General features: G+C 38.7%; 2 protein-coding genes across 3 annotated transcripts in view; one reads left to right on the top strand and one right to left on the bottom strand.

The window, feature by feature from the left end:
* The window catches only part of appl2 (adaptor protein, phosphotyrosine interaction, PH domain and leucine zipper containing 2), a 29,856-nt gene extending 19,569 nt beyond the window's left edge, over positions 1-10,287 (bottom strand). Inside the window, exons 1-10 of one of the 2 annotated variants that reach the window (XM_084734805.1) lie at positions 10,115-10,272; positions 7,506-7,604; positions 6,701-6,760; positions 5,653-5,724; positions 4,595-4,682; positions 3,264-3,305; positions 3,117-3,175; positions 2,505-2,651; positions 1,299-1,381; positions 1,027-1,179 (exon numbers count right to left, since the gene is read on the bottom strand). In XM_084734805.1, the coding sequence (XP_084590931.1) occupies positions 1,027-1,179; positions 1,299-1,381; positions 2,505-2,651; positions 3,117-3,175; positions 3,264-3,305; positions 4,595-4,682; positions 5,653-5,724; positions 6,701-6,760; positions 7,506-7,604; positions 10,115-10,171 (860 nt within the window). In that variant the 5' untranslated portion in view covers positions 10,172-10,272. Of the gene's footprint in view, positions 1-1,026; positions 1,180-1,298; positions 1,382-2,504; positions 2,652-3,116; positions 3,176-3,263; positions 3,306-4,594; positions 4,683-5,652; positions 5,725-6,700; positions 6,761-7,505; positions 7,605-10,114 lie in introns of both variants that reach the window. The other variant, XM_084734804.1, reaches the window with a different exon arrangement.
* A 2,147-nt stretch (positions 10,288-12,434) lies between these two features.
* c25h12orf75 (chromosome 25 C12orf75 homolog) lies at positions 12,435-26,160 on the top strand. The gene is made up of 5 exons (XM_084734126.1): positions 12,435-12,575; positions 16,432-16,711; positions 23,690-23,714; positions 25,293-25,328; positions 26,040-26,160. Exons 2-5 carry the CDS (start codon positions 16,669-16,671, stop codon positions 26,158-26,160), a joined length of 225 nt encoding a protein of 74 aa, XP_084590252.1. The 5' UTR covers positions 12,435-12,575; positions 16,432-16,668.
* Positions 26,161-27,943: the final 1,783 nt, after the last annotated feature.

Genomic DNA, 27,943 nt, shown 5'->3' on the forward strand with positions numbered 1-27,943 from the left:
AGGTCCAACACATTAGTACTCATGTAATAATGTAGTAATGACTACTGAGTGCTGAAGGGTCTGAACATCAACATGTTGATGGCCGTCACAGCTGGTGTGATCCCATTACAAGATGGTCTCTAGCTTTTATTTGTCATCAGATTTTCTGTGTTCAGCTGTTCTGTTTTGGCTATCAGGGTTTCTGTGCCAAAAAAACAAAAAAAATAACTATAAGGTGATTTACCTGTGACTCAGTCAAAGTGACGTGCATATGTGACTCAACTGAACTGCTCATATTTAATCCTCCCTCTTGTACATTCTGTTTAAGAAAATATTCCCATATAAATTTCCTTTGATTAATGTCGAAGTGTGTGGCTCATGCCGTGGGTGACTCAGACTCTTGATATTGAGAAACCATTCGAAATAGCAAATGTTCTCTGGACTCAGCTCCATTTGACAAGCGTTTGAGGCTGCTGGCAGTGTGTGTCATTAAACAGAATGGCATTCTGTGGAAACCTTTTCTCTGGTGTCACAGACATTTGTCAAAGACTGTGGATGTATATGAAGGAGAGAGACTTTGACAGCTCTGACATTTCACTAAATCACATTGTGGGCTACGCTACACTTCTACCCCCTGAAGCCATTAAGGAAGTTTCCCTCTCATACATCCACTCTGCAATAAGCTGACAGCGCACACTGTCAACATGTTACCTGACCTACCGTCTGCTGTGACAGACATATTGTTTACTACGTATCGTGAGCAACTTCAGCAAGACAAGCAAAAATCTTTTCTCTGTTGTGTCTGCTTATTTTGACAGGCATGTAGCTGCTGTATATTTATTACACCAGAGTTAATAACCTCACAAAACATTGAAATGTCATGTATGTGAAATGAGGAGAAATTAAAAGCTTGTTCCTCAGCTGTTCAATTCCTTTTTTCCCCCGCCGAAACACCTCTTAACATATCGACTAGCGAGGGACGCTACGTGAATAAGGAAGTGTCCTTGGGTTTAAAGATAGGGCCATAATGAGCGTAATTAATCTTACTTCCTAATGTTGAGGTAGCCAGCCTTCTGGATAAGAGTGCGATTGACAGGCTCAGTGTCCTTATCTGGCATATAGACAGTGTCCTCCACAGACAGAAGTTCCCTCTGGGACACACGCATGGTCTCCGCCTCTGCGTCCAGCTGGGCCTGGATACTTAACAGGAAAAAAAGTTTTAACTTGGGCAAAATCCATCAAAACAAATTTTCAGAAATTTTTATTTTTCTACAAATTTAACTACAGAATTTTCAAAAATGTTAATGAACAGTCTTTACCTTTGAGTCATTTTGGACACAGAGGCGAGAAAGCTGTCCATCTTCTTTGACACCAGCTCAATGCCTTTCTTAAAGAAGCTGATCTGAGAGATTAGAGACAATAATGAGCAAATCATCTTGTTTTTTTTTTGTTTATTTTCAGTCACACTTTTAAGCAAGAGAAACGGTTAATCGCTTGGCTGTACGTAGGACTGCAACTGATTATTTTCAGTATCACTTAATCTGCCCTTTATCTTCTCGATTCATTGTGCTCTCTGTAACATGTCAGAAAAAGTGAAAAATGATTATGATTCCCCGCAACCCAAGGTGATGCATTCAAATAGCTCATTTTATTTGGCCAATAAAGAGAGAGAATGTTTGGTATTTCTGCTTGAAATATGACTGAAATAAGAGGATCGCAGAGGCCGCAGCCCTGTGTGGAGGGAGAAAGCTGAGAATTATTGCTAAATGGAAAGCATAACTGCAAGAAGACATATTCGTGACTAAATGTGCTGCTGCCACCAGGCAGGAGACACAGAAGTATCCGCTGCCATACCACCAGACTGAAGAGCAGCTTCTCCCCTCAGGTTGTCAGACTGCAATTCATCCTCAGCACTACACTTTTTAAATTAGTTTGTTTTATATTTATGTTCATCTCTGGAACTGCAACAAAATCTCATTTTACATCTTTGTAAATGATAAATAAATCACCTTATATCCTTTCAAGGTCCCCAATTATTTCATACTTTTTAAATTGACACAATAATGGATAGTGAAACAATTCCTTAGATTTCTTTTCTCCTTGTTTGAGAATGGGAACTATATATTGACAATGGACTGCTCCATAAGACATTCATGCCTCTATGCTCTGTCTCTGAACAGACGATTATCCTGTACAACTGCACACAAAGGAAATAAAAAGACGTTTATAAAAACAAACATGACTAAAATGGTTACCACACTATAAAATTAGTTGCAGATTCTTTTACCCTCAAATGACTGATTAATCTACTATTTGTTGCAGCTCTAGTCACATGTTTAGAGGCTTAGGACTTAAGTTTCATGGATAAAATTAAACTGCACAGGCACATATCACATGAACAACTGTCCAATGTAAATTAGATCAGTTCCAATGAGGAAATTGCTTCTCATTTTTGAATACTGAAATTCAATACTGATATGATCATGTGGTCTGGCTCAGTTTGTAGGCCAACAGCTGCACCGTACCTGTGCCTGCGTGTAGCCTAGCATAGGTTCGAGCATTGCTACTCTCTTGCGATACTGCAGGGCGTTGAGGGCGCAGTAATACTGCAGTGAGGCCTGGTGCTGCTTCCTTCTGGTGTAGGCCACCTCCTTCACCAAGTCTGACTTCATCTGTCCAGAGAGGAGAGGGTTAAACATGCAAATGTATTTACACACACACACACACACACACACACACACACACACGTCCAGAATAAAGTCACTATCAAGCTCTGCGCGCACACTCATGCATATGCAAACATGTGCCTTATTCTCACACACATACAAATAAGGAACTCAGTCACATTATCTTGTACAGCCAAGAAGACATGGTGACACATTCAAAAGAAGCAAATAGCAGAGGAATCTTATCTTTGCAGCCATTATAATGTGTGTTGCTATTACAGTCTCGCTTCAACGGAGTGGCCTGGCAGAGGAGGAATATTTAATTCCAACTATTTGTATTTCAAATGATTATAAAACAGCCCCACTGCATTACCGGAGCATTACTGCACTGCTCGGCCTTTTAAAGACGTGTGATCAATGGAGTAAAAGCTCCATTGGTGAAGCCGAGAAAGCACTTCTCAGTCACTCTACCTTCTCATTCTCCTTCTTCTTGGGCAATCGGCTGTATTTGACCATAGCTGCCTCGTGCTCTGCAGGAAAAGAGAGAAAGGACACAAGGATCAGACAGTGACTGCGAACTGTGATTGATTTTTGATATAGGTTAGGATTTGTACTTACCATCAGTGGCGATGCCATATATTTCCTTCAGTGTGCTTATCTCTGAAACATTCAAGGTATAGTAAGTTTTGTTAGAACACCTAAAACAGAGCAACACCTTTAAAAAAATACATAAAGTAGATAACTCAAACTGTTGGGTGCTCAAATGGTTGGACAAACTGAATCCTTAACATTTTAGAGGAATAAGCTCTTTAATATTCGAAACCAGCGATACTTGACTTGTGGCCACATTTATAAAAAAAACTGATTCATAATGTCAAGACAGATATCCCAGTTTTGTATGATGGGGTAAGAAAGGCTGTAAATATTAGATGAAGAGGAGCTATGGTTACACAGAAATGAAGATAATTCTGATCCCATAAATGTGTATTTTATACTAACAGAGCTTAAATATGCTATTCATTTTGCCCCTGGTAGGAGCAGTTTGTTTATAAATCATTCCAACATTTTATTGACTGCATGATGGAGGACGTTCCACAGTTTAGTGTTCTAATAAACTCTTTCAAATGTTATCAAGCATTTGCACCTAAAATATAGATGCAGTTAGTGAATGCAGAAAAATGTCCAATTTATTTGTCAATCCTTGCACAAAGTTAATTTCGTTAAACTGACAATATGTAAATTCTGCTGCTCTGGGTCTCGCTCCCATTAAAACAAAAACAAAACACAGTTTGATGACATTGTGAAGTTGGAAGTTGTTTTACTCATTTTTTAACAACCACTGTAGCTGATAAAAATCTATGTGAAGTGAGTAAAGCAGGAATCATGTTCACGGATGAGGTAATATCAAAGTTTAATTCAGTTACGAGCGCCGACTTCCTTTATCACTCTCTGATGGCTAGTGAGGGCTAGTAGGAAACGCACCATTCCCTTGAATAAATTATGGTTGTCTCTACATTTCAACAATGTTGGAAACATTTGAGATAATGTAAGTATACAGCTCAACAAAATATATAACAAATGTCTCATGTTTTTAGACATTTTAATGCAAATTGTTACACAGCTTTCATAAGTTAATAAGTCAGACATTCTTATGATGTGACCCCGGTGTTCCTGCCATTTTGCAAAAGTGGCCCCAAGGAAAATCAGTATCCCTGTTCTAAATATTTTTAAAGAGAAAAAATAATTATCTTAACTAATATGATAATAATTTGTTATGATGGGGTTTGATGGTCTGACCATGAACTGCTGGCTGGGGACCTTTGTTGCATGCGAGTCTTCCATCATCTCTCTACTTTCAACTTGCTAATAAAAGGCATAAAATACCCCCAGTGTGCTTGAAAAATATATTATCATGTGCACATATTGTATGCGTGTTTATGTGTCCCTACCTGTGAGGTCTTTCTCTCGGAACTGGATCAATGGGAAAACCATGCTGTCCGCCATCTGGTTGGCCAGCTCAGAGTGGAGCGAGTTCAGCTGGACCGCACAAAGCAGATTATACAAAAATATCAAGCGCTGCACGAGAACACAAACACAACATGTACCCTCGCCAAACATCTTGAGGGATTTCAATTTATTTGACTATGTACAGTGACATTTGCTGCCAGTTAGTCCCACAGCAATCTGGAGAGTAACATTTTGAGGGAAATGGGTGCATAACTGCAGACAATGCCGCTACTACATCATAAACAGCCCATTTCATGAAGCAAATAAAAAAAAAAGACCTGCTGTTTACTCCGATATTGGAAACAGGACCACATATCGCACACAAACAAGCAAATCCTGCTATAATTCTCCATTCTTATCAGCAAGCTACACTCCAACATCTAACAACATCCACTTTAATCTGAATGATTTAGCAAGTGCTAAAGTTCATGGGATTAGGGAGAGTAGTAGGCCTAATTCTCACTGTGAAATGAGTTCTCCTCCTCCTCCTCCTGTGTAAATGATGAGGTAGAGGTCAAGTAAACAATCACCTGTGTCCTCTGCGCATATGTGTGTGTTGATATGTGTGTTCTGAATCATTTTGAGTGCTGACTGGGCAGGACTGTGAACCCCCATGGTCGACGGTGAAAGGCCCATCTGTTTTGTCTATATACCTGAGCATACACATCCCTCCTTCATCCATCCATCCATCCACCCACTGCTTTCTCCCACCAGCCATCTATCCGGTGCGATAGGCATCATATCCATCTCACCATTCCCCTCTTAGCGTCAGCATACAATCAGTTCCGGCCTTACTGGGAGGATACTACTGCTCAGGTCTTTTCATTGAGGTCATTTTCACCAGCGTGCTCAGGGAGCGCAGGTGTAATATCCTTGTAACATGATAAAGAACCAACCACAGACCCTGCAGCAGTTTATCATCCCTCTCTGCCGCTATGAGTGCACGCATGCACACAAATAGAGACACACAAAACAACAAAACTGCAAACGCAAGCCTCACCTCCCCTACAGTTTTGGCGAAGCTCTGCAGCGTGGTGATTACCTCTTCATCACCTTTTCCAAGGGCAAAATTCTAGACAGGAGAAGAAGGGAGGGGGAAGAAGTTTAGACCATGAAACTGTATAATGTATAGATCCAGTATAAGCTAAACTGGGGGCTAAGAAAGATTCCTGGCACATCACTTTCATGGAACAAGGCCAACGATGCTAATTAACCCCATGCTAAGATGCTGAGTTTTAAGCCTTGTTTAAAGGAGCTAAAGCATGCCGTCCATTTCAGGCCACTGAGGATTTTTCTTCTATTCAACATCCACTCTCCGCAATCCAGGAAGAGTTCCGCATATCTTTCTTTTTCAGCACGGTGTAATGGATCCGTGGTGCTGACATACAATGGGATGGGATCCCACGACAGAAAACCAACAGAGATTCACTTCCATTTTACACTTTTTCACCAAGTCTGACATGCAAATTTGGGGTGCGGCAGACACATGCAAAAATCACTCATGGACAAAAAGGTCAGATGAAAATTTTAATACCGTTGGGTGTGTCTCAACAACCTATCATGGCTCAGTTTGACCTTTTTGATGCAATTAAACAAACTGTTAAAGCAAATTAGCAGTGTTATTTGAATTATTTCACCTGCACAAGCTCTGAGACGGGATTAAGTCATGGTCAGGGGTGTAGATTTGTTTAGTGAGGTGGGGGGGAGACAGAATTACACATATATGTACACTACATGTACCAAACAATGATAAAATTGTTTAAAATTTGATCAAATTAAAATTGAGGTGTTCATATTAATGGTAGCCTGTGTGTAGCCTGTACTCAGGGCAAAAAGGCTGCAACACGGCTGTAGACTCTGACACGCATATCAATCATGTTTACCAACTATTCTCTGCTCTTATCTGGACTATAATGGCTGGAGAGTTATAAAAGAAAGTTCAGAGAGACTGCAGTGAGAAAATCAACCTGAAGCAATAAAAAGTGAGGGAGATATATTCCACTATTTCCAGTGGAGATTGCAATCTTTCTCATCATGCTCGTACTCACTTTCTTCTCATATTCCAGAAGCTGTTGTGAGAGCTGCTCTGTGGCCAAACCCATCTCACTCTGTAGAACACAAATAGAGGAATTATTAGAAATTTGTCCACATCTACATTTGACATAAGCCCTTGAACGGCGCAGATGGACATGCAGGTGAATCAGAGTTCAAATGAAAATTGTTTTGAAAAAACACAGGGGCCATGTAAATGCCAACCCTACCGGTGAACTATGGTTCAGAAAAGGTCTGACGTCATGTTATGTAAGTTGCGCATGTTTCCAGGAAAAAAAAATGAAGCATTTATTGTGAGTGTAACATTTGGTCATGTGGCTCAGTGAGGCATTATTTTTTACAAAGAGCAAAGAACAGCCAAATCAAAACCATCTACTCCCTGACAACACAAGATGCGCTTCACATTATTCACTGCACAAGGTACTTGCTGAGAAAACTGTACCAAAAATGGGTTAAACTCACAATGTAACACAAGTGGTTGAAAAGGTTTCTCAGCTGTTTCCACAAGCTTTCCCTAAATAATGTTTCACTCATCGGTTTGCATGGCTGAGGTTGCAATTATGATCGTTTAACCTTGTGGTTTGGTATTTGTTGAGTCAAGAACTGCCACTCCAGCATCATCCTCTCTTTAGTGCAAATCAAGACAATACTTTAGATCAATAATGCAGATGTTCAACCTTGAATCCTCTTCACTAAAATTATGACATTTTTTTGTTTGAACATGTGTGGATGTTTCACAGAGCCACACAGCTGAGGGAACAGAGTCTAAATATGTGCGTCTGCTTAGGTTTTGTTTCATACCTGGGCTCCAAACACCCGCTGCAACGACTGTAGCAGCTGGTTGGTGTAGTTTGTAAGCATCCCAGCATCTTCCTCAAACACACTGAGCAAGGAACGAGCCTGTGGGACAAAGAATTAACAACTATTTTAATGAATACGACAAAGGGATGAACAGACAAGTTGATTGCTAGATATTGTAAACAGCCAAAACAATTTGTTTAATAGTCAATCAACAATTAAGTATTAAAGAAAAGATTATTGCCGGTACAATTCATTGCTGTGAAGCAAAAATACCAAACCTTCTCTGGTTCCTGCTAAGGTGTTACTGCTTTTGTCATATATGTTACTAAACTGAATATATTTGGGACTTGAAATTCTTGGTCAGCAAAAGAAAGCAATATACATAATCTAGACTCAACAAAAAAATATAAACAACACTTGAAGTAAAAGATCTAAGACTTCTTCTGTACACACAAATGTTTTATTTATTTCAGTTTGTGAGACCAGTTTGATCTATTGCCAAATTCTTGAAAATGATGTTGGATATTCCTGCAGTCAGCATGCCAGTTGCACCCTCTCTCAAAACTCCTGCAGCATCTGTGTGATAAAACTGCATAATAGAGTGGCTTTTTATTGTGACCAGTCCAGGCACACCTGCGCAATAATCATGCTGTTCAATCAGTGTACTGGTATGACACACACCCATCAGCTGGATAGATTATCTTGGCAAAGGAGAAGTGATAAGTAACACAGATTTAAACAGGTTTATGCTCAAAACTTGAAGGAAATAAGCCTTTGTGCACAGAGAGTCAGAGATTCGTGCAAGTGTGTGCGTTTTTCACATCAACTACTTCAAAAATGGGAGCAAAAACAAAAGTTGCATTTGTTTTTGTTGAATATATTTACTGAATAATCAAAAACATGATTGGCATGAACATAATTGTTCGTAGTAACCATTAATACTAGTCTTGGGTCAGTAATACCTCCATCTGAGTTTAAACATTTGTTTTAATCATTATTGATAATCAGATGGGTGTGTTTAACACACCAGGACAACATACCTTTTTTTGCCTGGCGGCCATTTTGACATGAAATAGTCTGATAAACACAGGTGTTTTCAGTCATACTATTTAAGGATCCATTACATTCAGGTAAAACAGACTCAGGGTGCTGTTCTGTTCTTGAGCATGTTGGCTCACTGGAAAGGCTCTGCTGCACTAAATGGAACAGTAACACCTGTGTTTTCCCAGTTATTTCATATCAATATGACCACCATGAAAAGGGTATATTCAAGCAGAACTGGGCATACTGTAAATGTTCTGTCTAATGTTTCTTGTCCAGTCAAGTACCTGAGAGCAAGTTAAGAGCAAGTGAACACAATTTGAATCAGGTTTGGTGAAAACTAGTGGTACAAGACACTGACAGAGTGAAGGGGACAGTGAAGAAAATCAAGGTTGCTGCAGTATGCAGAGACATATTGAAGAGCTGCTTTGAAAGGAAAGTTAATGCATAATTGCATAATGATTTTACTGCAGGCTAGATATGCAAACTGGGAGAATCCTGTTTGGGTGTAGTTTTTTTTCTTCTTCTTCCTGTAAACAGGTGCAGCTGCAAGGCAGGGCAGATATATCAGAGAGGAACACACCCATCGACTAAAGTCTGTTTACATTTCACTTAAGTTAGCCTTGGCCACAGAGGGACTGAGAGCAATTTCACACCAAAGGGAAATCATCTGGAATATTGTCAACTTTGGCTTTGTTTACATTTTATTTTCACAAAAAGAAAAAAACAGCCAGTTCTTTCTTAGAAAACACTGCATTTTGAAGGAGGAAGACGTAAAGAAAGAAATGACCCTCCAGCATGGGCTGCACTTAAGCAGAATCATCAAAGAGGTCAGCAACAGAGTGATGCAACAGACAGCAAAAAAAAAAAAAAATGCAGGCTTCATTAGATGTGCATAATAGCAAGGACTGTTCTGTTTTTCACTCCACCATGACTGATATCCTTGCATGCGGCCTGGGACTTGGTAAACAACTTTCACACTGCATTTCAGACCTATAAACATAAAAAAAACATGCTATTCACAAGTGACAGCAGACACTGCTGCCCTGTTGCAGACTATTGACTAATTCCAAGGGAGTCCGATAATGGAAACCCCTCCCACATCCTGTGAATTAGGCCCAGTTCTGGTCCAGAATGAGTTCTAACGCCGAAAATCTAACTTCACACGACACTGGAAGACAAAAAGACTGCAAGAGGCTGTTTCTGATAGAGCTATGGTCACGACATCTGCAATAGTGGTGTGGGTCTGGATGTTTATCATAATGTATATCACCTGACAGGGAGAGGAGCCCTGTGACGAGCAGTAGCTTACACCACAAACACACACATGACGATAATTATGACTGACTATATAAACTACAACATTGCTGATAGCAGGAAGGCACAACCACTCCTTCTAGAGATTTACATTCCTACAACAATGTGCCAATTAGGAGCTGTCATCGACCAGTGTAAACAGCCTACAACGGGAACGAGATATTGTCTGGGCTAGTAAGCTAACTTTAGCGTCCGTAACGTCTTTTTATATGACAGTCGTGTCTTTAGACGCGGTATAACCCACAGCCTACCTGAGGACTGTCCTGTAAAGCGTCCTCCAGGAGCAGTTTGTGATGTACGGCCGGCATCTTGTTAGCGGTGGAAGAGAAGGAGGAACGGGAGCTTGAATTATTTAGAGCGTGGACTCGCTTTCCCAGAGATCTCTGCGCGAGTGAGAGCAACACGTAGGAGTTGGAGGCGGGCCCAAGTCTGATCTCATCCACAGCAGTCACGAGTCACAACCAGTGGAAGATGAACTTTAATTTTAAACGACTTATTTTTTTTAACAGGGTTTTCTTAATTTGATTTATCCCTGTTATGAAGAAGTGATTTGTTCAATAGCAAACCCCCACTGTTAAGATAGTGGTTGACCATTACAATGGAGTCACGCTACGTTTAACGTTTTATCATTTTCGTATCAACAGTGACCCCATGTGGACAAATTCAGAATTACAGACTGATTGCACAACACAAGCGCAGAACAAATGTTAATACAATTTAAGATGCAAAGACGCCATAAATTCTTGACTGACCGAAGGTTGAACAGACATACAGTTCAAAAATACGTGAGTAAACTCCTGGTTTATCCGGGTTTATTCCCACTGCTGCTTGTACTTAGTATTACCATTTTCTGTTACTTTACACTTTTACTGCACTACATTTTTTTATTGCCCAAGTTACAGTTACTTTCCAGGTTCAGATTTGAAAAAATACAAATGACTGCATAATAAGTGGTATTTTAAGTACATTTTGATGCTGAAACTTTTGTGCTTTTATTTAAGTAGTATTTTAAATACATGATTCTTACTTGCAACTGAATATTTTTGCAATGTGATATTTCTACTTTTGCTTAAATAAAAGATCTGTGTATTTTTCTATATTTTTATGTTATATTATAAGGCTGGGCGATATATGGCTTATAAATAACATCTCAATATTTTATGCTATTCTGATTACAATATGTATCTCAATATACACATTTTCAAATAAACTGTAAATTTGACAACATTGTAGTGATGACTTCACAAAATATTAACACAATGACAATTTTTGATGAATAATCATCAGTAATGTGGATATAATGATATAATGTTGATATATTGCCCAGCTGTGTTAGATTAATAGATTTTCAGTAATAATTGATTTTAAAATAAAGTTGGGTAATTTATGTAAAGCAATACATCATATTTAGAAGAAATGTTAAAGAGCACAAGATTTCCATCTGAAATATGGTGCACAGGCAGAGAGTAGCATCAAATAGGAATTCTCAAGTAAAGTGAAATCATGTTCAAAATACCGAGATGTGTCTGAAAAATGGAGGTCATAAAGTCCACAGTAATTGCAAAATGAGACATCATCCTTTGAGAATGAGACATGTCCAAAATAACTGCAGCAATAAAATTTAAGCCCATTTTGGAGACAATTATGGGTTTCAGTAAAAGCATTGATTCATCCTGTAACTAATTTTCCTTTAAAGCTTTTTGATCTATAATATGTAATTTCATGCACACTGATACATTAGTATTACTATTTTCATCAATTATTCTATCAATTTATTCATAAGTGAATCATTTAGATTAAAATGACAGAAAATAGTGATTTTTTTTTCTCCTGTGCCAAAGGTGATGTGTTGACTATCCAAACTTTAATCAGAGGCAAATCCATCAGAGAAAAAAGAACAAATCACAAATCAGGTTTCCAAATTTTCCTTTTGAGTGACGTTTCCATTTACTGAAAAGATAATGAATAACAGAAACTTACATTACACAGCTTGGCTTGCACCTGATGGTCAGAACTGTGCGCTCCCCACCACCTACAGACTCAGACTGATCTGCTAATCAATACACCTGATGCTCATCTGAAATAATTATTACACACAAAGAAAAACAAGACTTCCCCTAGTGGTCAAAGCGAATACAACAAATGGCTGTCTCCAAATTACTTTCAAGCTCAAATCCATAGTTTCATCCAGTGTACAGTGATATAGAATAGAAAAACTTTATTCCCTTAAAAATGAATGTACACAATTACCTTTCTGTCAATCAGCTAATCCATTAATCAACTTGATTGTTTCAGTGATACCCCCATTTATGTTGGTTGTATGAATTTCTCTTCACATGAGACGACAAAATTATGAGTCATTTAGATGCATGAAATTACCAACAGGGCCTGTGATAAGTGAAATCTTTCTCATAAGGGAAAAGTCTGGGAATTCTTTTGGCAAAATAAATGGATATGCAGTAGCTGAGAAGTACTATATGACTTGAAGAGTAAAATTACATCTACTCACTCAGACCAGGAAGTAATCATCATGTCATCATTATCTTGTCTTGTTTTGTCTCAGTCATAATTACCAAATTACGTGCAGAACACGTGACGTCCTGAATATCGTTGGAGTTTCTGGCTGTCTAATTGCTTCACACTTCCTGCAGAGGCTGCACACATCCGGGGAAGAAAATCCGTGCCTTGACTGATCCCATCCTGGATGATAAAGTGAGTAGTCACCATACTACGTCAGATACTCTGACTGACTGTGTTCTCTAATGTCACGTTGTCTCTTTTACTTTCATGTTAATCCACTGTAATTTACTGTTCGCAGCACACACATACATCTGACAGACCTCCAGTGTTACAAAAACCAAATATCTGCCATAAGCGTGACACGTCCTCCTGTGTAACAATTAAATTAGTGTGAACAGTGGAAGTTGTACTTCTTATCTACAAAATCACACAAATCTTACTCTTTGTTTTATTTGAACTGACCCAGTTTATTATAGGAAACCTTCACAGCACCGCCATCATCTATTTTCTATATTTCTTTGAAAATTAGCTCTTTTTATAAATGCATTAAAAAATGATTTGTAGTATGTTGGCGGTGAAAAACAGTAACGAAAATTGCATGACTCAGCTGCATCATATCAAAACACAACACAGACCCAAAAACAGCACAGCAGAAGGGAAAAAGTACTAATCAAATAATAGGTAAGATTAATTAAGACTAAAAAAGAAAAGGGCAATGACAATGAACTAAGCTAATGAAAAAATAACATGACATGTAAAGTCAATCTGTCAGATATCCACTGTAACACTGTTACATGACTGTGCGTAGTCCTTGAAAGATATAGAAGGCATCTCCTTAAGTTTTGCCCCTTTTGGAAACTTTGCCAACTTTCTCCTCTCCTGTTTCCTACAACTTACATATGATAAAACATCTTCAAATTTCTTTTCAACAGAGATGAGCCTACCTCGTAGCATATCTATGCGCAGGAAACAGGAGTAGAGAAAGTTGGCTGAGGTTCTGCTGGAGACCAAGCCTGCTCAACTGTTATTGGAGCAAAAGGAAAAAAGGGGCTGGACATATTGTTGAGCACTGACCGAGGGCCAGACAAGGACGTATGTTGTTGTCACGTCTACTTTGCGAACAGCCATATTACCTTGTTGTTAGGGAGATAACTTTATAATATGAACACAAAATGTGACATTACAATTGTCTCAGTTATTTTACTAAATTTACTAATTTAATAATTAGCTTAATAGTGTTGTTAAGATGGTCATGTCTTGTTGTGTTGTGTCTTGATTGTGTAGGCAAGCCGTGACAAGCAGTCAAGCTCCATGCAGCCCGAGCAGGAGCACATTCTTTCCTCCCCAGTGGATTTGAGTTGTTTAATTGGTTAAGTTGTGGCTCCAAATTAGATAAGGCATTTCAGTACTGACTTTGATAATTAATTGCGTTTGCTTACTCGGCTAAGTCTGGGCTATAAAAAGAGATGCTTAATGTTCAGTGGAACTAACCTGGATTTAACAAAGCAGTGATTCAGCTGACCAAGGAAACACACCCTCATGAGAAAGTCAAGACGAATTTTTAGCCGAAGCTTGTGACTGAGACAGAAGGTCATACGAGAAAAGTAGGCCACACTTTTCTTAGAAGTCGACTACTGCGCACCTACCCTTTGTAGAAAAGCATTGCCCATTGTGTAGTAACATCCTCTGTGGCCAAAATGTACCTAAAAGGTCTAGTATGTAAGATTTACTGGGATCTACTGATAGAATGTGGCAAAAAATAATAATCATAAGTATGTTTTTATTAGTTTATAAGCATGTAAGTGTGTATGTATTAGTGTCTGTACTTTTCCTTTTCTCCCCCCCATTTTTTTTTGTGCTATTCCTCCTGAAATATGAATGGATTGTGTCGTGTACTAACTGCATATTTGTAAATTTAACAATCTGCCTTCTCCCCTTTTTTTCAGTGACACAGCCTCTGCCTGTTACTAGGCTACACACACAGCCGTCTGGTCTGCTGAGTGACAGCAGCCCATTACACCTCCGTTCAGTCCCCTCCTGTGAATGTAGGCACTTATACAGTGTTTTAATGCAGTCGAATTCACAATATAATTGTTCTCATTTGCATTTGTGTTCAACTATACTGGCATTTAAAATGAACGATCACAGGGAAAGTTGTATAATCTGTACAAAAAAATTATAGATATATTATGCAGGATTTTCCTAAAAAACAACAACATATAGACTCCTATTAAAAATAATCCCTCTCAATCATCCTAGAAGTGTGTGGCAGCTGTTTCTGTCTCTGCTCGCTGTCTGTGAGAGCTGCAGAGAGAGACACACACACACACACACACACACACACACACACACACACACACACACACACAGGCAGGGAAGGGGCCAACTTTGAATGGCAACTAAATTAGACCAAAAAAAATGAGATATAACCTGTTAATTAGTGAGTTAGAGGAGCTGGCAGGTGGCTTGTGTTACCTTTTGAAGGAGCTAGGCTGTTCATTTCCACCTGTTTCCAGTCTTCTGCTAAGCCAAGCTAACTGGCTGCTAGCTGTAGCCAAGTGGCAATGTCAAGGGCTGAAAAATGAAGCCAACGCGGCAGTGCCAAAACATGTAGTTCCACTTGACGCTGGCTCCAAAAGCTAGTCAGTCCACATAGACTCTCATATTAAAATGTCCAACTTCATAGCAAAAATAAACATGTTTACAGCTTGGTACAAAAAACTGTTCTGTTTCTTTATAGCTGATTTCCTCAATCATGACAACTGTACAGAGTGTGATTTTTTTTATATAACTAACCCATTAAGTAATAATTATAATAAGGCTTAAAGATATGCATAATTATGGGCGCTCCCACTTTGAGTGACAAGTCAGTGCCGTCAAGCACTGCCAAGATGGCGACAGCCATAGTCACCACACTGTGAGCTATAAGACGGCTCTTCAGAAACCTATGGGTGATGTCACAGGTGCCCTGTACAATATTTATTATACTGTCTATGTCTGTAGCCTTATATTTAACTGGTAGATATGATGCTGATCTTCCTATCTAACTGTCTGCCATGACAGCAAATATTTCTTTGCAAAAACATTGGACTATCCCGTTTAAGTGGATCAAACAATATTTAATCCCATACATTTGTGGAAAATCAGCTCTGTACGAAATGTACTCGTCCTGTTCATCTACTGTTGAGTGAATGAGACTTACCAGGATTTTGTGACAGATTTTATTTACCAGTAAACAGCATCTTGTAATCGTGAGATCCTGCATGTACCATAATTAGCTTGTCTGGCACAAAAAAAAACAAAAACAAAAAAAAACAGGATAAATTCTGATGTCGTTATTGTTTGGAGGCATTTGTCACCGCAAATGTCTCATAACTAAGAATCTTGACTCTCAGCCAGACAGACGTCTTAACATCATAAGATAACACCGCTGAGTGAATGTGTGAATTATTTTCCCTGGTGGGGAGTGCTAATGTAATGCATCCCGCCATCGACTCACATGACTGCACTTATCTTGTCAGAGCACACAACAGCGTGACTGAAGAAGAGGAAACAACATGTATTGAAATTTACCCGCAGCTTTAAACTGACCTGAGGGCGACCCTCATGGTTTCACGAAAAGGCTGTTCAAGGCTTTTCCAGCCTCTCGCTCTCGTGGCTTGTCAAAAGCTCAAACAAGTATGTGTGTGTGTGACCCATCGATAGAGAAAGCATGAATAAAAGGTCCTCTATGTTTGAGCACACAAAGACAATTTGGGGATTTTACAGGATGTCACACACACACAGACTGATATATTGATGTCCCTTAAATGCATTTTTTTCCCCATCTTTATATAAAAAAGGAAGCACCCTATTGGTTGAGTCTCACCCCACCCTCCGCCTCCTTTCCCCTGGTTTCCCGGGCAACCATGTCAGGGTGGAGGAAAAGAGCAAATCATGTGAGGGCATAGCATCTCTCTCCCCTCTCCCTCCTCGGTGTGTATGTGTGTGTATAAAAGCCTCCCTCTCCATGCTTTCACTTCACTCTCAGCTCTCCATTGCATTGCAGAGACTGACGAGAGAGGGGGAGAGGGGCACGACCGAAGGAGATCCCCGTGTTACAGCGGGAGACGTTTCTTTTGACCTTCACTCTTCACCTCCTTCTCGTCCTCACTTTTCCCCCCCCAATGTTTTTAGGGTCTCCCCCTTCTCTGTCCTGTCCTCGTCCTCTTCTTCCTCCTCCTTCTTCTTCTTTTTCTTCTTAAGCGTCTCAGCTGTGCTTGGACGGTGGCTGCATCGATGCAAAATGGGTTGTGGCAATTCCTCAGCCACCAACACCTCAGGAGGGGGTGAGTGTTTTTAAGCAAAAGGTGTCTACATCTCTCTCTATATACATATATATGTGTGCATGTGAGTAAGTGTATGTGTTAATGGGTGAGTGTGTGAGGGGGAGAGTTGTCACTGTATCAGCACCAAGGGGAGAGGGTGTTTTGAATGTAAATGAAGTGTGGCAGGGTTACCCTTGCATCCAGTGTCCTTAGATGTGTGTGTGTGTGTGTGTGTGTGTGTGTGTGGTGATTTCATTCATAAATAAATAGACAGCACCATGTATGTTTGTGTCAGGAAAATGTATTAATTTTCCCTCCTGTATGTTGATCAGTTTGCGGCATACTGGCTCCCGCTCTGTAGTCTGTGCATGACTGTGTGTGTGTGCGTGCAGTGGTCTCCCATGGGTAGTGGGTCTCCCATATTCTGTTATAAGACACCAGAGTACTGTAGTGGCCTCAAGGATGTACCGCTTTGATAATGATAATGACACCGATGCTGTAATTACAATCTACATTGACACAGCAGTGAGTCCTCCATAGGTCACCTGTGTTTTTTCTGTGTTCTTTGTTTTTTTTTTCTCTCTCTCTCTTTTGTGTGTGTTTGTGTGTGTGTTCGTGTGTTTGCACCGGTTTCCATGGATTTTGTGGATGAAAGACAAGCAGTTTCAGTGACATTTACCCGTCTTTTGTCTCCCCACTTGACTAATGCTGGTTGTGCTTGTAAGCAGGCGGTTTTGAAATACTCCATCAATGGCACAGGTTTCATTCATAAAGCCTGGAGGACACATTTGAATGGAGAAAATGCTGCATCTCGTGGTTTTACTGAACCCCGTCCAGAAATTCTGCTTTTTTTTTTCGTGGCTTGTCCTCAAATAACACACATCTCTCTAAGGCTGATTCAACCTACCTGTTTTAAATGATTCTGTGCCCAAATCTCTGGGCACAACAGTCAAATTGAGGTAATAATTAGATTGAAGTATCTGCAGGATTACCTCACCACCACTGCCCATTAAAGCAGTATGGTTTGTGCTTTTGTAAATGTGGGTGTGTGGGTGCTTGCAGGTACCTAATCAGTGCTTGCCAGGCATGTTAAGGGAGCCACAGTCAGCTACCAGAAAACGTGACCTGCTGTAGTGTTACCCTTAAATCTGGTTGACTTTGAAGTCAAATGACGTCCGAGGAGATGCTTGAGTTTGTTGTGAATGTGGCTTGTTTGTCTTTGAAGGGCAGCAGCTGTGTTCATTTTTGTGCAGCAGGTCTTATCCATTTTCTTTCTCCCTCTTAGAGGTCAGCGATCAGCACAATGTCAAGGACGTGTGACATCCTGTCACTCTGACAAATGTGGACTTGTGGCTGCACTCATTTGTCCATGCCAGCTGACACCAGGCCAGAGTCAAGGGACACTGACACTGTTATTTTCTTAAGAAAGAAGTACCTATTTTATATTATTTTAACCTTGGATGTATAATTGTGCCGCCACAATTTTGTCTTACCGTACACTTAAGTGTTTATTTGGTAGCAATAATTTTATCCCACCTGTTTAGCATTCATCAGCAGTATATAAAGATTTAATCAATTATTGTGACACATAGTGTTGTTCTAAGCAGACATAAGTGTTTATTATGTATTTGTCACCAACTTTTAACTCTTCCTATAGTGGTTAGTGTAATATCAGGCCAATATTGGCCAATATATAAATGTGTATGTGTTCATATTCTCTTTATATATTCTGAGAGAATTTCACCTCATATATTCATATCATATCATTTATTTTCTCACTAATAGAAAAATTCAGCATCTCTTCGGCCCTAAAACAAATATTAATGGATGAGAATGTGATAAAAAAAAATATAATATAATATAATATAATATAATTATAATAATATAAAATACTGTATGTCCTTAAGTATTATTATATCTACACTTTCTAGGGTGTTCTAAACCATTAATCATAATGTTAGTTACTGTGTATATAAATGTTAAATATGGGGATTAATATAATGTAATGTAAAGTGTTCTCAAAATATTCTTTTAAATGGCGGCACCTTCTATTTTATATTATCCCTTTAACTTAAGATGTGTATTTGTGTCACTACACATTTGAAGTTTTAAGCGGTTATTTGGTCACAACAATTTACCCAACTTACAATATAATATAAACATTACTAAAGAGTTTATAACACACTTTAATATAGTTTTAAGTGGATAAAAGTGCTTATTAGTGTTTTGTAACCTAAAATATGTCTTCTTTGGAGATATTATAATTGTTCTAAACATTAATAAAAATGTAAAAATGTCTTTATATCTTCATATGATTACATTGCAGTCTGCTGTAAACCATTTCTGGAGTGTTTACATACTGCTTATAAATGCTAACTGTCTTTTTGCTTCCAGGCGGTAACAAAATAACCACAACTGAAGCAATTCAGGAAGCTTTAGAGTCATACGAGAATGTTTCAGTTTCAAGCCGTGGTCTTAGCAAACTCAAATGACCGCCTCAGCGCCCTCTCTATCACATTGCTCATCCCTAGTCTTATGCACCCAGATGTGCACCCTTGGATATGAATGAGCTTTTGTCCAGCTACTGAATAGGTCCCTGTGTCATGTCAGCAGACTCAAACATTTATCGTGAAAAAAAGCCCCTCCTTCCCTTTTACAAAGACGAAGTTCCCAGTAGTCCTGTTTCATGTATATTCTCCAGTTTTATACTATTACGTGTTATTCTTGCAGTGTTCTTTTCAAAGCAAATTTCTGCAGTGATAGAATGGAGTACGGCAGGAAAAAAAACAATTGAATTGAGGCTTTTGTTCCCCTGCTGTTGTCAATATGATACTGTACATTGAAGCAGGAAGTTAGATTATCCCCCAATTGAATGTATTATGATCTCATTTCTATTCAAATCAAGTTCTGTGGACTGCCTGTGGTTCAGCAAAGAATGAGCTGTTGTCAGACCATAAAAGAGTCAAACAACACTGGGATGAGCACAACGGGTGTCGTGTGGAATTGAGGCACACTTGGTCAGAGAGTGTAAGATGCCTGTATATTGAAAATCTTTTTTGTGGCTTTACTGCAAACCTAAACAAACTCAAATTGGCTTGAGTAGAAGCGGCAATACCCCAAACATGTTACACTGAAGTTTAAACCGAAGGTAATTTTATTGTGTCGTAATTTGTGTTTTGAGATGTTTGTATTTATTTTCTTGTTAAATTTTGCACATTGTGAACACAAATCTTGTAACAGGCATTGCAAACTTAGCCAATAAATTCTGTATCATGCTATCTACTTGTTCCTATACAAATAAATTAAAACCATGAAATAATCAATAAATAATGAAAATAATATTTGCATCTTAATGAACTAAGACTATATAAGATAAATGTGTTCATTCTGAAGAATGTTAATAGATCTGCCTTTGGCAATCCTTAGGAGGCTCACCAATTTTAATCTCATTAAAAGTGAAAAAAAAAACCCCTATACACTGCTATTTTATTTCCATTTCCTCCAGACTGCCAAAGGCTAAAATATACTTGCAGCTTTTCTTCAATTCAGGTCTCCACAAATAAGGATTTCTCACTTGCACGTGCACACCGGCGCAAGTAAAACGCCATGTTGGGCAAATAAAAGCAACTCACTGCTCAACCAGGCATGTGGTAAAAAATAATTAAACAAATAATTAAAGTAATTTTTTTTTTTTTGCACAAAATGCTGTTTTCCGTCCCTAAAATATGGAAATGTCCTGCTTTTCTCTGCTTTATATCATATTAAATTGAATATGTAAATGCATGCAGTGCATGTAGATTGGTACTATGTACAGTATGACTTTTCCTAAAAGGAAAGTTGGAAGGAATGTTAATGTTAAATTATGTTAAATACATTTTTAATTTTAGGAAAAAGGCAGATTTTAAAAAGTAGCAAACGCTTTTATGTAGCCTAAACACAATCATTTTTACGCCATTGATTTTGCAGGGTTAGATAAATTTTGCACGTTGCTATTGGCAATGCCTTTTGTCAGCTATCCTGCGTGACAGAGCTGCGTCATAAGTCATAAGGCTAACCTTCATATGGATAAGACAAAGAGAGTTATGTGTGCAAATCAGGCATTCGACTTGCTCAGTGCACTGAGTGAAGGAGAGGCTGGTGGCCAGTTTCCTCTTGGATCTATAACTTTCTCTAAAAGAGGAGAAAAGAGGAGCTTCTTTTTATTTTCTCTCCAAATGTCAAAAAGATGAACTTAGGCAACAACATTATGGCAGAAAGTTTTTGGGCTCAGTGGTTGATGACTGTCAGCCAAACTGATCAGCAATTTAAACTGTAGCCTTCATCCACTATGTGAAGCAATTTACACAAATTAATTGTATTGACTGTCACTAGAGGTTGCAGTCCAGCACCTGCATCGCAGACCAAACTAAATATACTGAGTAACATTTGGGGAAAAACCAGCATCTAAACATCTGAACACAGACTGCTCACAAAAAATAAGATCAAATTGTCAAACTAGGCAGCGCTGATCAAATATAAATCAACATTCTGTTATTTCATTGCCTATTTCTTGCATCAAATATTTTCATTCACTGTTCAGTTGTGATATGAGACTTGAAAGTTGCTCACCAGGCTGCCGTGTTGAAGGAGGTCAGACTCACATGCACTAACATGCACAAACAGCGCTCAATAGCACGGCTGAACCTGCAATCAGAACACGACAAACAAGAAACTCAGAATAAAACACACATTCATTCTCGCCGTTACTCCACTATGTCTTTACATAGCAAACAGATGTTTGCTGACATCAGGTGAGGCTGAATGTGGTTTATTGCACCTTTAAAAATGAGAATTTCCCCGACTTTCTCGGTTGCCTACAACAGCCTGTGAATGGATTTCTAAGTAAAGGATGATGGTTTTTCCGTGAAAATCCAAAGGATTTGACATTCATGAGCACTTCCAAGTGCCTTGCCTCTCTTCAGCTCCCCTACAGCACCAAAAGTGTTGCAGATATTAGCTGAGACAGAGTGCACTAACAACAGGCACCCACCACAAAACAAGCCTATCTTTACTTACCTCACATGATGCCAGTTCATCAGCCTCATGTATGTCATGTCACTGTTTTGGCCGATGCCAAGAATGCTCACTCACACCTACAGAGTGTGAACAGTGCGCAGGCGTGAGCAACAGGATGAAGTTTCTGAAAATTGCACATAGTACCTTTTGCATGCAAAGTAACTAATCACCAGAGAAATGATGTAGAAAAGAGTAAAATGTAAAATATTTCTCTCTCAGATGAAAAGTAAAGTAGACTTGAGCGCTTGTGTAAATGTATGAACTTACCTCAAATTCTGTGTTGATCTGGCCCAGTGACCACACAACCCACTATGTGGCTACCAGATCTGGACCACTTGTTGCTCTTAATTCATTGCCGTATAGAGTGTTTAGGTCATGCCCCTCCTGGTGGACCTAACTAAAGAAAAAATATAAACTGTAGTCAATGGCGAGAGACAAATTATTTTTGATCCTGTTGGAATTATGCCACGAATTATACATATAACATTAGTCAATTTAAAAGATAATTTTACAAGTCGAGACAGTTGCGGTTTGTCATAAAACTGCTGAAGTATAAGACTGTGAGGATACATAATTAGAAAGACTACACACCCAGAAGTCGCACAAGTGATGTCATGATTGTCTCCCTCCAAAATCTAGCGCTAGTCGCAAATCGCTGGATAAAATACTTCAGAGATAAGATAAAGTTACAAGGGGCAACAAGATTGGTGTTGATGACCTATAGTGTGTGAGCCGAGAGTTCACCGAGCAGTTTCACACAAAACTAAACTAAACTACGACAAACCTACTACAAACTACAGACTTTTTCGACCTGTAAAATTATGTTTTACATTGACAAACAACACGTGTAGTTTGTACAATTGAAATGGAATAAAAAACATTTTTTGTCCCACCACCATAGGCGATCATTCATATTTTTTCCAAATTAAGGTGGGACACATCATAAGGGGCGTTACGTAGGCATTCTGTTTGGGCTAAGTGTAAGTGGGCTGTGTGACACAGTCCAATTTTGCTATGTGGGAACTAAAGTGTTCTTAATTTGGCCCATCCAAATATCAGGGCGCTCACTGGCAATATGTTTTTTCAGGAGTGGTATAAAGCGCTGAATTTTGATAGTGGAGACTGGGGTTTGCATCCTGAGTCCTGTGTGAGGTTAAGTTAAATTTACAAAAGCACTTTGGTTTAGGTTAGTTAAAGATTGTGTGTTGATTAAATATTAATAAAAGGAATTTTGTGTCTCATGCTTCAATTCAGTGTTGGCCTCTCAGGCCTTCATCTTTCCCTAACCTTAACCAAGTGAAATAACAGCCGACACATAACCATTAAAATCGTGCTTTAGTTGCCATTGTTTGTTGTGAATGTTTTGCAATAAAAGGATTTCCTCATCATGCTGATAAAAAAAAAACTAATTCAGTGCCACTGCATTTTATTTGGTGTTAAACATTTGTAGTACATATTCATAGTTTAACAGCAACAGGCCTGCAGATCAGTAATCCAAGATTCTGACACATTTTGTGCTATTTGCTACTCCAAATTACAAAACACAAAAGATTATGTTAATTTTGGTGGATTTATCTTCACCCATAACAAATAAAGGTGTTCTAATGTGGGCTAGATTTGGCTCTCATGGTGCACTCTCCAAGGCTAACACCACCACAGCTGAGGGTCCACGTCTTCACTGCTTTGTGTCTGAGCAAATAAAGGGATGATACCAGTGCCATCTCAAGTGTTAGCTGTTAAACTAATTGATTTCTGTGACATTTCTGTTAAACTGTGACAGCGAGGAGGGAGCTGTTACACGAGTCATATAAGTGGTGTGTTGAAATGGGATTTATTTTAGTGGTTGTGTTGTCTTTGTTAATATGCAAGTGTTTTCACATCCCGTAGCTGTTGAATGAATGATGGCCTATTAAAAAAAAAAATCTTTTTTTTATCTGTTTTTAGGGCCGGCAGAAGTCTCCAAAGATGTGTAAGTACATCACTCCTTTTTTAACCATCCAGCCAATATTTATGAAGCTGATCGTCTGCAGCCTTCAGGCTTCACTACATTCAGATCACACAGTACACCTACACAAAAGAGCTTTACACATTCATCTATGCAATATTCATGCATTATATGTCTGTACTGTGGTGAAGTGCCCACACTGGACACTGTAGTGGTGTAAATATACAACCATTTTACAGTAAAGCATGTTGAAAATGTTATTTTCCCCTATTTTACATCACATGTATATGAATTTATATGTGATCATAAGGACTGGGCAAACATTGCTTGCTCTATTTGGTTTACTTTTATTTCCCCCCCTAATAATTAAAACATATTTTATCAGGGTTCAGTGCGTCATGTTTGTTGTACTGTGCCTTTGCATTCAAACATAGATCAAACATCAGTAATGGAGATTACATTTTCAATATTTTTTCAATACTTGTTTAAGATTTGGCTTTTTCTGCTGCAACATGTGTACAGTTTAGTTAATTTCTATCATTGATACATTAGATTTAAAAACAGGCTATGTTGGGATTAGGACCTTTACTTTATTTTTAATTTATATAATATTCAAAGTTTATACTTTATTGAGAGATATAAATGTTTCTGATGTCTGTATTATTGCACTACATTAAATATTTGTGGCTCATTTTCTTTTGTTTCACATGAGATATTGAATCTTGCAGTTGTTTTCTTCATGTTATTTGGAAATGAATTGGATTTGTCAGTGCGAGTGTGATGTTTAGATACTGTTTGTTGGCAGAATAAAGATTTGTAGACCTCCATAGTTTGATAGATGCAGTAAACGTTATTTTCTGTAATATTTTCTGGTTCCTGCTTAGCAAAATCCAGCACCAATACTGAGGAACCAAGAAAAGACAATGCCAGTAAAAGAAATGAATAGATATTTGACCATGAAACTACAGTACCCACTGGCTCTTCTTTTATTGAACTTCTTTGTTAGGCTTCTCTTTTGGTATATATATATATATAAAAAAGGTTGCACCGATTGTCATTTGCCATCTACAGTTAGCATCTATAAAAGCTTAGGGAGGGGCAGCATTTCCAAAGCATTTCCTGGAAGCAGTGAGTGTGTGTATCTGTTTGCGTGTGTGTTTGTGTACTGCACATATATGTCCTTGTGTGTGTGTGTGTGCTCCTTGATAACCATCTGAGCCACCAGTACAGGACCCGTGAGAGCTGACAGCAGCACACTACTGACTCACCAAAGCTAATCACAGCTTCCTAAGACTGTAGTACACAGCAAAAACAACATACGCACACACACACACACACACAAACAAAAAAGACAAACAAAACAAACAAAAAAGAACAGAGGTCATTGGATGCTGGTTATTCTCGGCAATCAGTTGCTCAGAACTCCCAAAGGAAATTTGCAATATTTCCTACAGGGTTAATGCAGCGTAGTTCAAATGTTCTGCAGCTAATGTGGTGTCGCTTCCACAGTCCGGTGCGTCCTGCTTATCGTTAGTTTGTTTATTTTTTATGTCCGCTGTGCTCCTAAGAGCTGACCTGACCTGTGCTTCTTCTCTCAATCAGGACAGAAGATCCCTCGGCAGAAGATGAGAAAAGAAGGTATTTTGGCTCATTTTCTCCAAATTATTTCAATTTAAATTCTGTTTTTCTGGTGCTGTTGGATTTTGGATGATCAATTCACTTTGCTTTGATGCGTACATACATTATGGAATATGAATATTAATAAATCTTTTGTGTGGAAGACATTTTGACACATTTTGTCAGTAGGAAAAGCACAGGTGTAAATAATAAAAGTAATAATGGCTGCATTCCATTTAGCTGACTAATTGTGACTGCTGTTAGCTGTGCTTCTCCTGCTATTTCAAGTAAAAAAGGTCAATAGTCATAGTTAGATGACACATCTTAAGTTATGAAAAGATGTTACATGCATGCAAGCTAAAGTCTACATTTCAACATAAATGCTAGATGTAGTTATTCTAAATCAGTGGTTTTCAAACTTGGGACCGGGGACCAACAGGGGTCCTTTAGTAGGTTGTATGGGATCCCCAGCAGAAGAAGGAATACAATATTTTAACTTTTCTCGCATTTTTTGGAAGTTGGAACAACTGTTATAACCATTTACTGTCAAGACTTTTAAAAAGAAAATGCAAAACTCAGAAAGTAAAAATTCAAGACGCACTTTACTACTACTACTTTAATATCATTTTTTGGAGAGGTGTGATGTCTTCAAAGAACAGTTAGATATAAAGAGTTACTGCAGTCGAGATAATTCAGTCCTTTGTCTTCTGCATTGTTTTCCTCTTCTCTCAGGAACTATGGTGGCGTGTACGTAGGTCTACCAGCAGACCTGACCACTGTGGCTGCCAGTCAGTCCAAGTCCACACGTAAAGGTAAACATCCAGAGTGCTGTACTGTACGCCTTATATTCTAGAAAATGAACATCTCTCAGTAGAAAATTATGGACACTGCTGGCGTGTTACACTTTAGGTTATATTAAGATGATGCCTCTGACATTGATGAGCATCTTGTAGTGAAGCAGCTCAGGGCGTAGAGAGAAATAATCCCTAGTGGCTGAGCCACCACCCCATGAAGCCACATGCCTGCCTGCAGCATTTACGGTTTTATTTGACCTTTATTTTTACTGAATCTTAATGAGAATGTTGTGAAGATAAATATGGATCCAACAATTAATTTGATCATTTTTAAATTCTCATTCCCCAACAGTATAATAACCCTCAGGGGTTATTCTTTGCTCATGTGCTGCATGTTTGAATACAGTGTACAGTGGCACTGGCTTAACTGACCCATGCTTATGTAACTTCCTTTCTATGGAACTCTATACCAAAACAATAAAGCAATATAAGCTGTGACATTTTGTACAATGACTAGTATGATGAAGTTTCAACAAGCAAGCTGCTACCTTCCTGTTGTATTTTGCAGTCCTTTCCTCTCGTCATGGTTGTCCTTATGCTCATCGAGAATTCATATGATAATGAATTGATTTGTTCCTGTATGCTCTATAAGAGGATTGGACAAGCATTGGCTGAGGTCTCTCAGTTCAAACTGCTGGGTAGAATGCGTGGGTGTTTTTGAACACAGTCTTGACATTGAGATGGAAACACAAGAGCTAGAAATTTGTCAAATAATTATCCTATAAATAGCCGGGCACTGATTCTGTTTTTTCTCCCCCTTTTTTTTTGCAGACTAGCAGCCGCTGAAGGGAACAAAACACAGGTACTCTAAAAAAATACACACGGATGCTTGTTCAGCTCTCAAAGGGATAGTTCAGGTTTTTTGAAGTAGGGTTGTATGACGTACTTATCCATAGTGAATGTTTTGCTTACAGTAGATGGCAGCTGGCATCCAGTAGGACCACCAGTGTAGGAGCAATTTTCTGAGGTGGACAGAGTCAACAGCAAAACGTATTTTAGCAAGTCCCAAAAAAATCTGTATTAGTTTATTTTTACCCCTTTACCTTGACATCAGACAAACATTTCCATCACTCTTATATAAGCCAGATATTGCTCTCTCCAAAGCAACCAGACTCTTTTGGCAAAATCTGTCATTTTACTTTGCAGAACACAGGAGTCGCTGATCTGTCAGTGTCTTGATCAGTTTGATTGTTTGTGTTATTTTGACTTAAAAGGTTGGTTTTTCAAGGCAAGGCAAGGCAAGGCAATTTTATTTATATAGCACCATTCATACACAAGGCAATTCAAGGTGCTTTACAGAACTTGAAAATGCATTAAATTAGAAACAATAAAAGAGCATTAAAATTGCATTTGAGATAATTAAAAACAAAAGCTAAAAGCAGGACAATAAATAGTTTAAAACATTACAGGGCTGGCCGCTGGCATAAACTCTTTCATAAACTCATAAAACTCATGCCTCTGTTAAGATGGTTTTCAGACACCAGTGTCTTTTGTTGAGGTCCTGATTAGGCAACATCAAGTGAAACATTGCACACATAACCATTGGTGGGTTAGATTTCGAGTCTGACGTTAACCACTGGAAAACCATGTGATTTAAGTGTTACAGAGAGTTTGAGAGAGAGAAAGAAAGTGGTTGTGGACAAGCTTGAGAGAGGTTAGCATGTGAATATGGACAGAAGTGTCTAAGTGATATAAACTTTATTTTAATGATCATGCATAAAGTTACTCCACAATTCTGTGGTTTACACTGCAGACTGGAGTCTCTGAAAATTCATTATCTAC

This window comes from Lutjanus erythropterus, chromosome 13 (assembly GCF_056507025.1).
Source record: "Lutjanus erythropterus isolate fLutEry1 chromosome 13, fLutEry1.hap2, whole genome shotgun sequence".
Taxonomy (NCBI): domain Eukaryota; kingdom Metazoa; phylum Chordata; class Actinopteri; order Lutjaniformes; family Lutjanidae; genus Lutjanus; species Lutjanus erythropterus.

What these genes read in the sequence shown, in the direction of transcription:
- c25h12orf75 (XM_084734126.1), top strand. Translation starts at nt 16,669, where the DNA reads ATGGGTTGTGGCAATTCCTCAGCCACCAACACCTCAGGAGGGG. An exon ending in GCAGAAGTCTCCAAAGATGT is followed by an intron (nt 23,715 to 25,292) that starts GTAAGTACATCA and finishes TCTCTCAATCAG; the next exon opens with GACAGAAGATCCCTCGGCAG. An exon ending in GCAGAAGATGAGAAAAGAAG is followed by an intron (nt 25,329 to 26,039) that starts GTATTTTGGCTC and finishes CTCTTCTCTCAG; the next exon opens with GAACTATGGTGGCGTGTACG.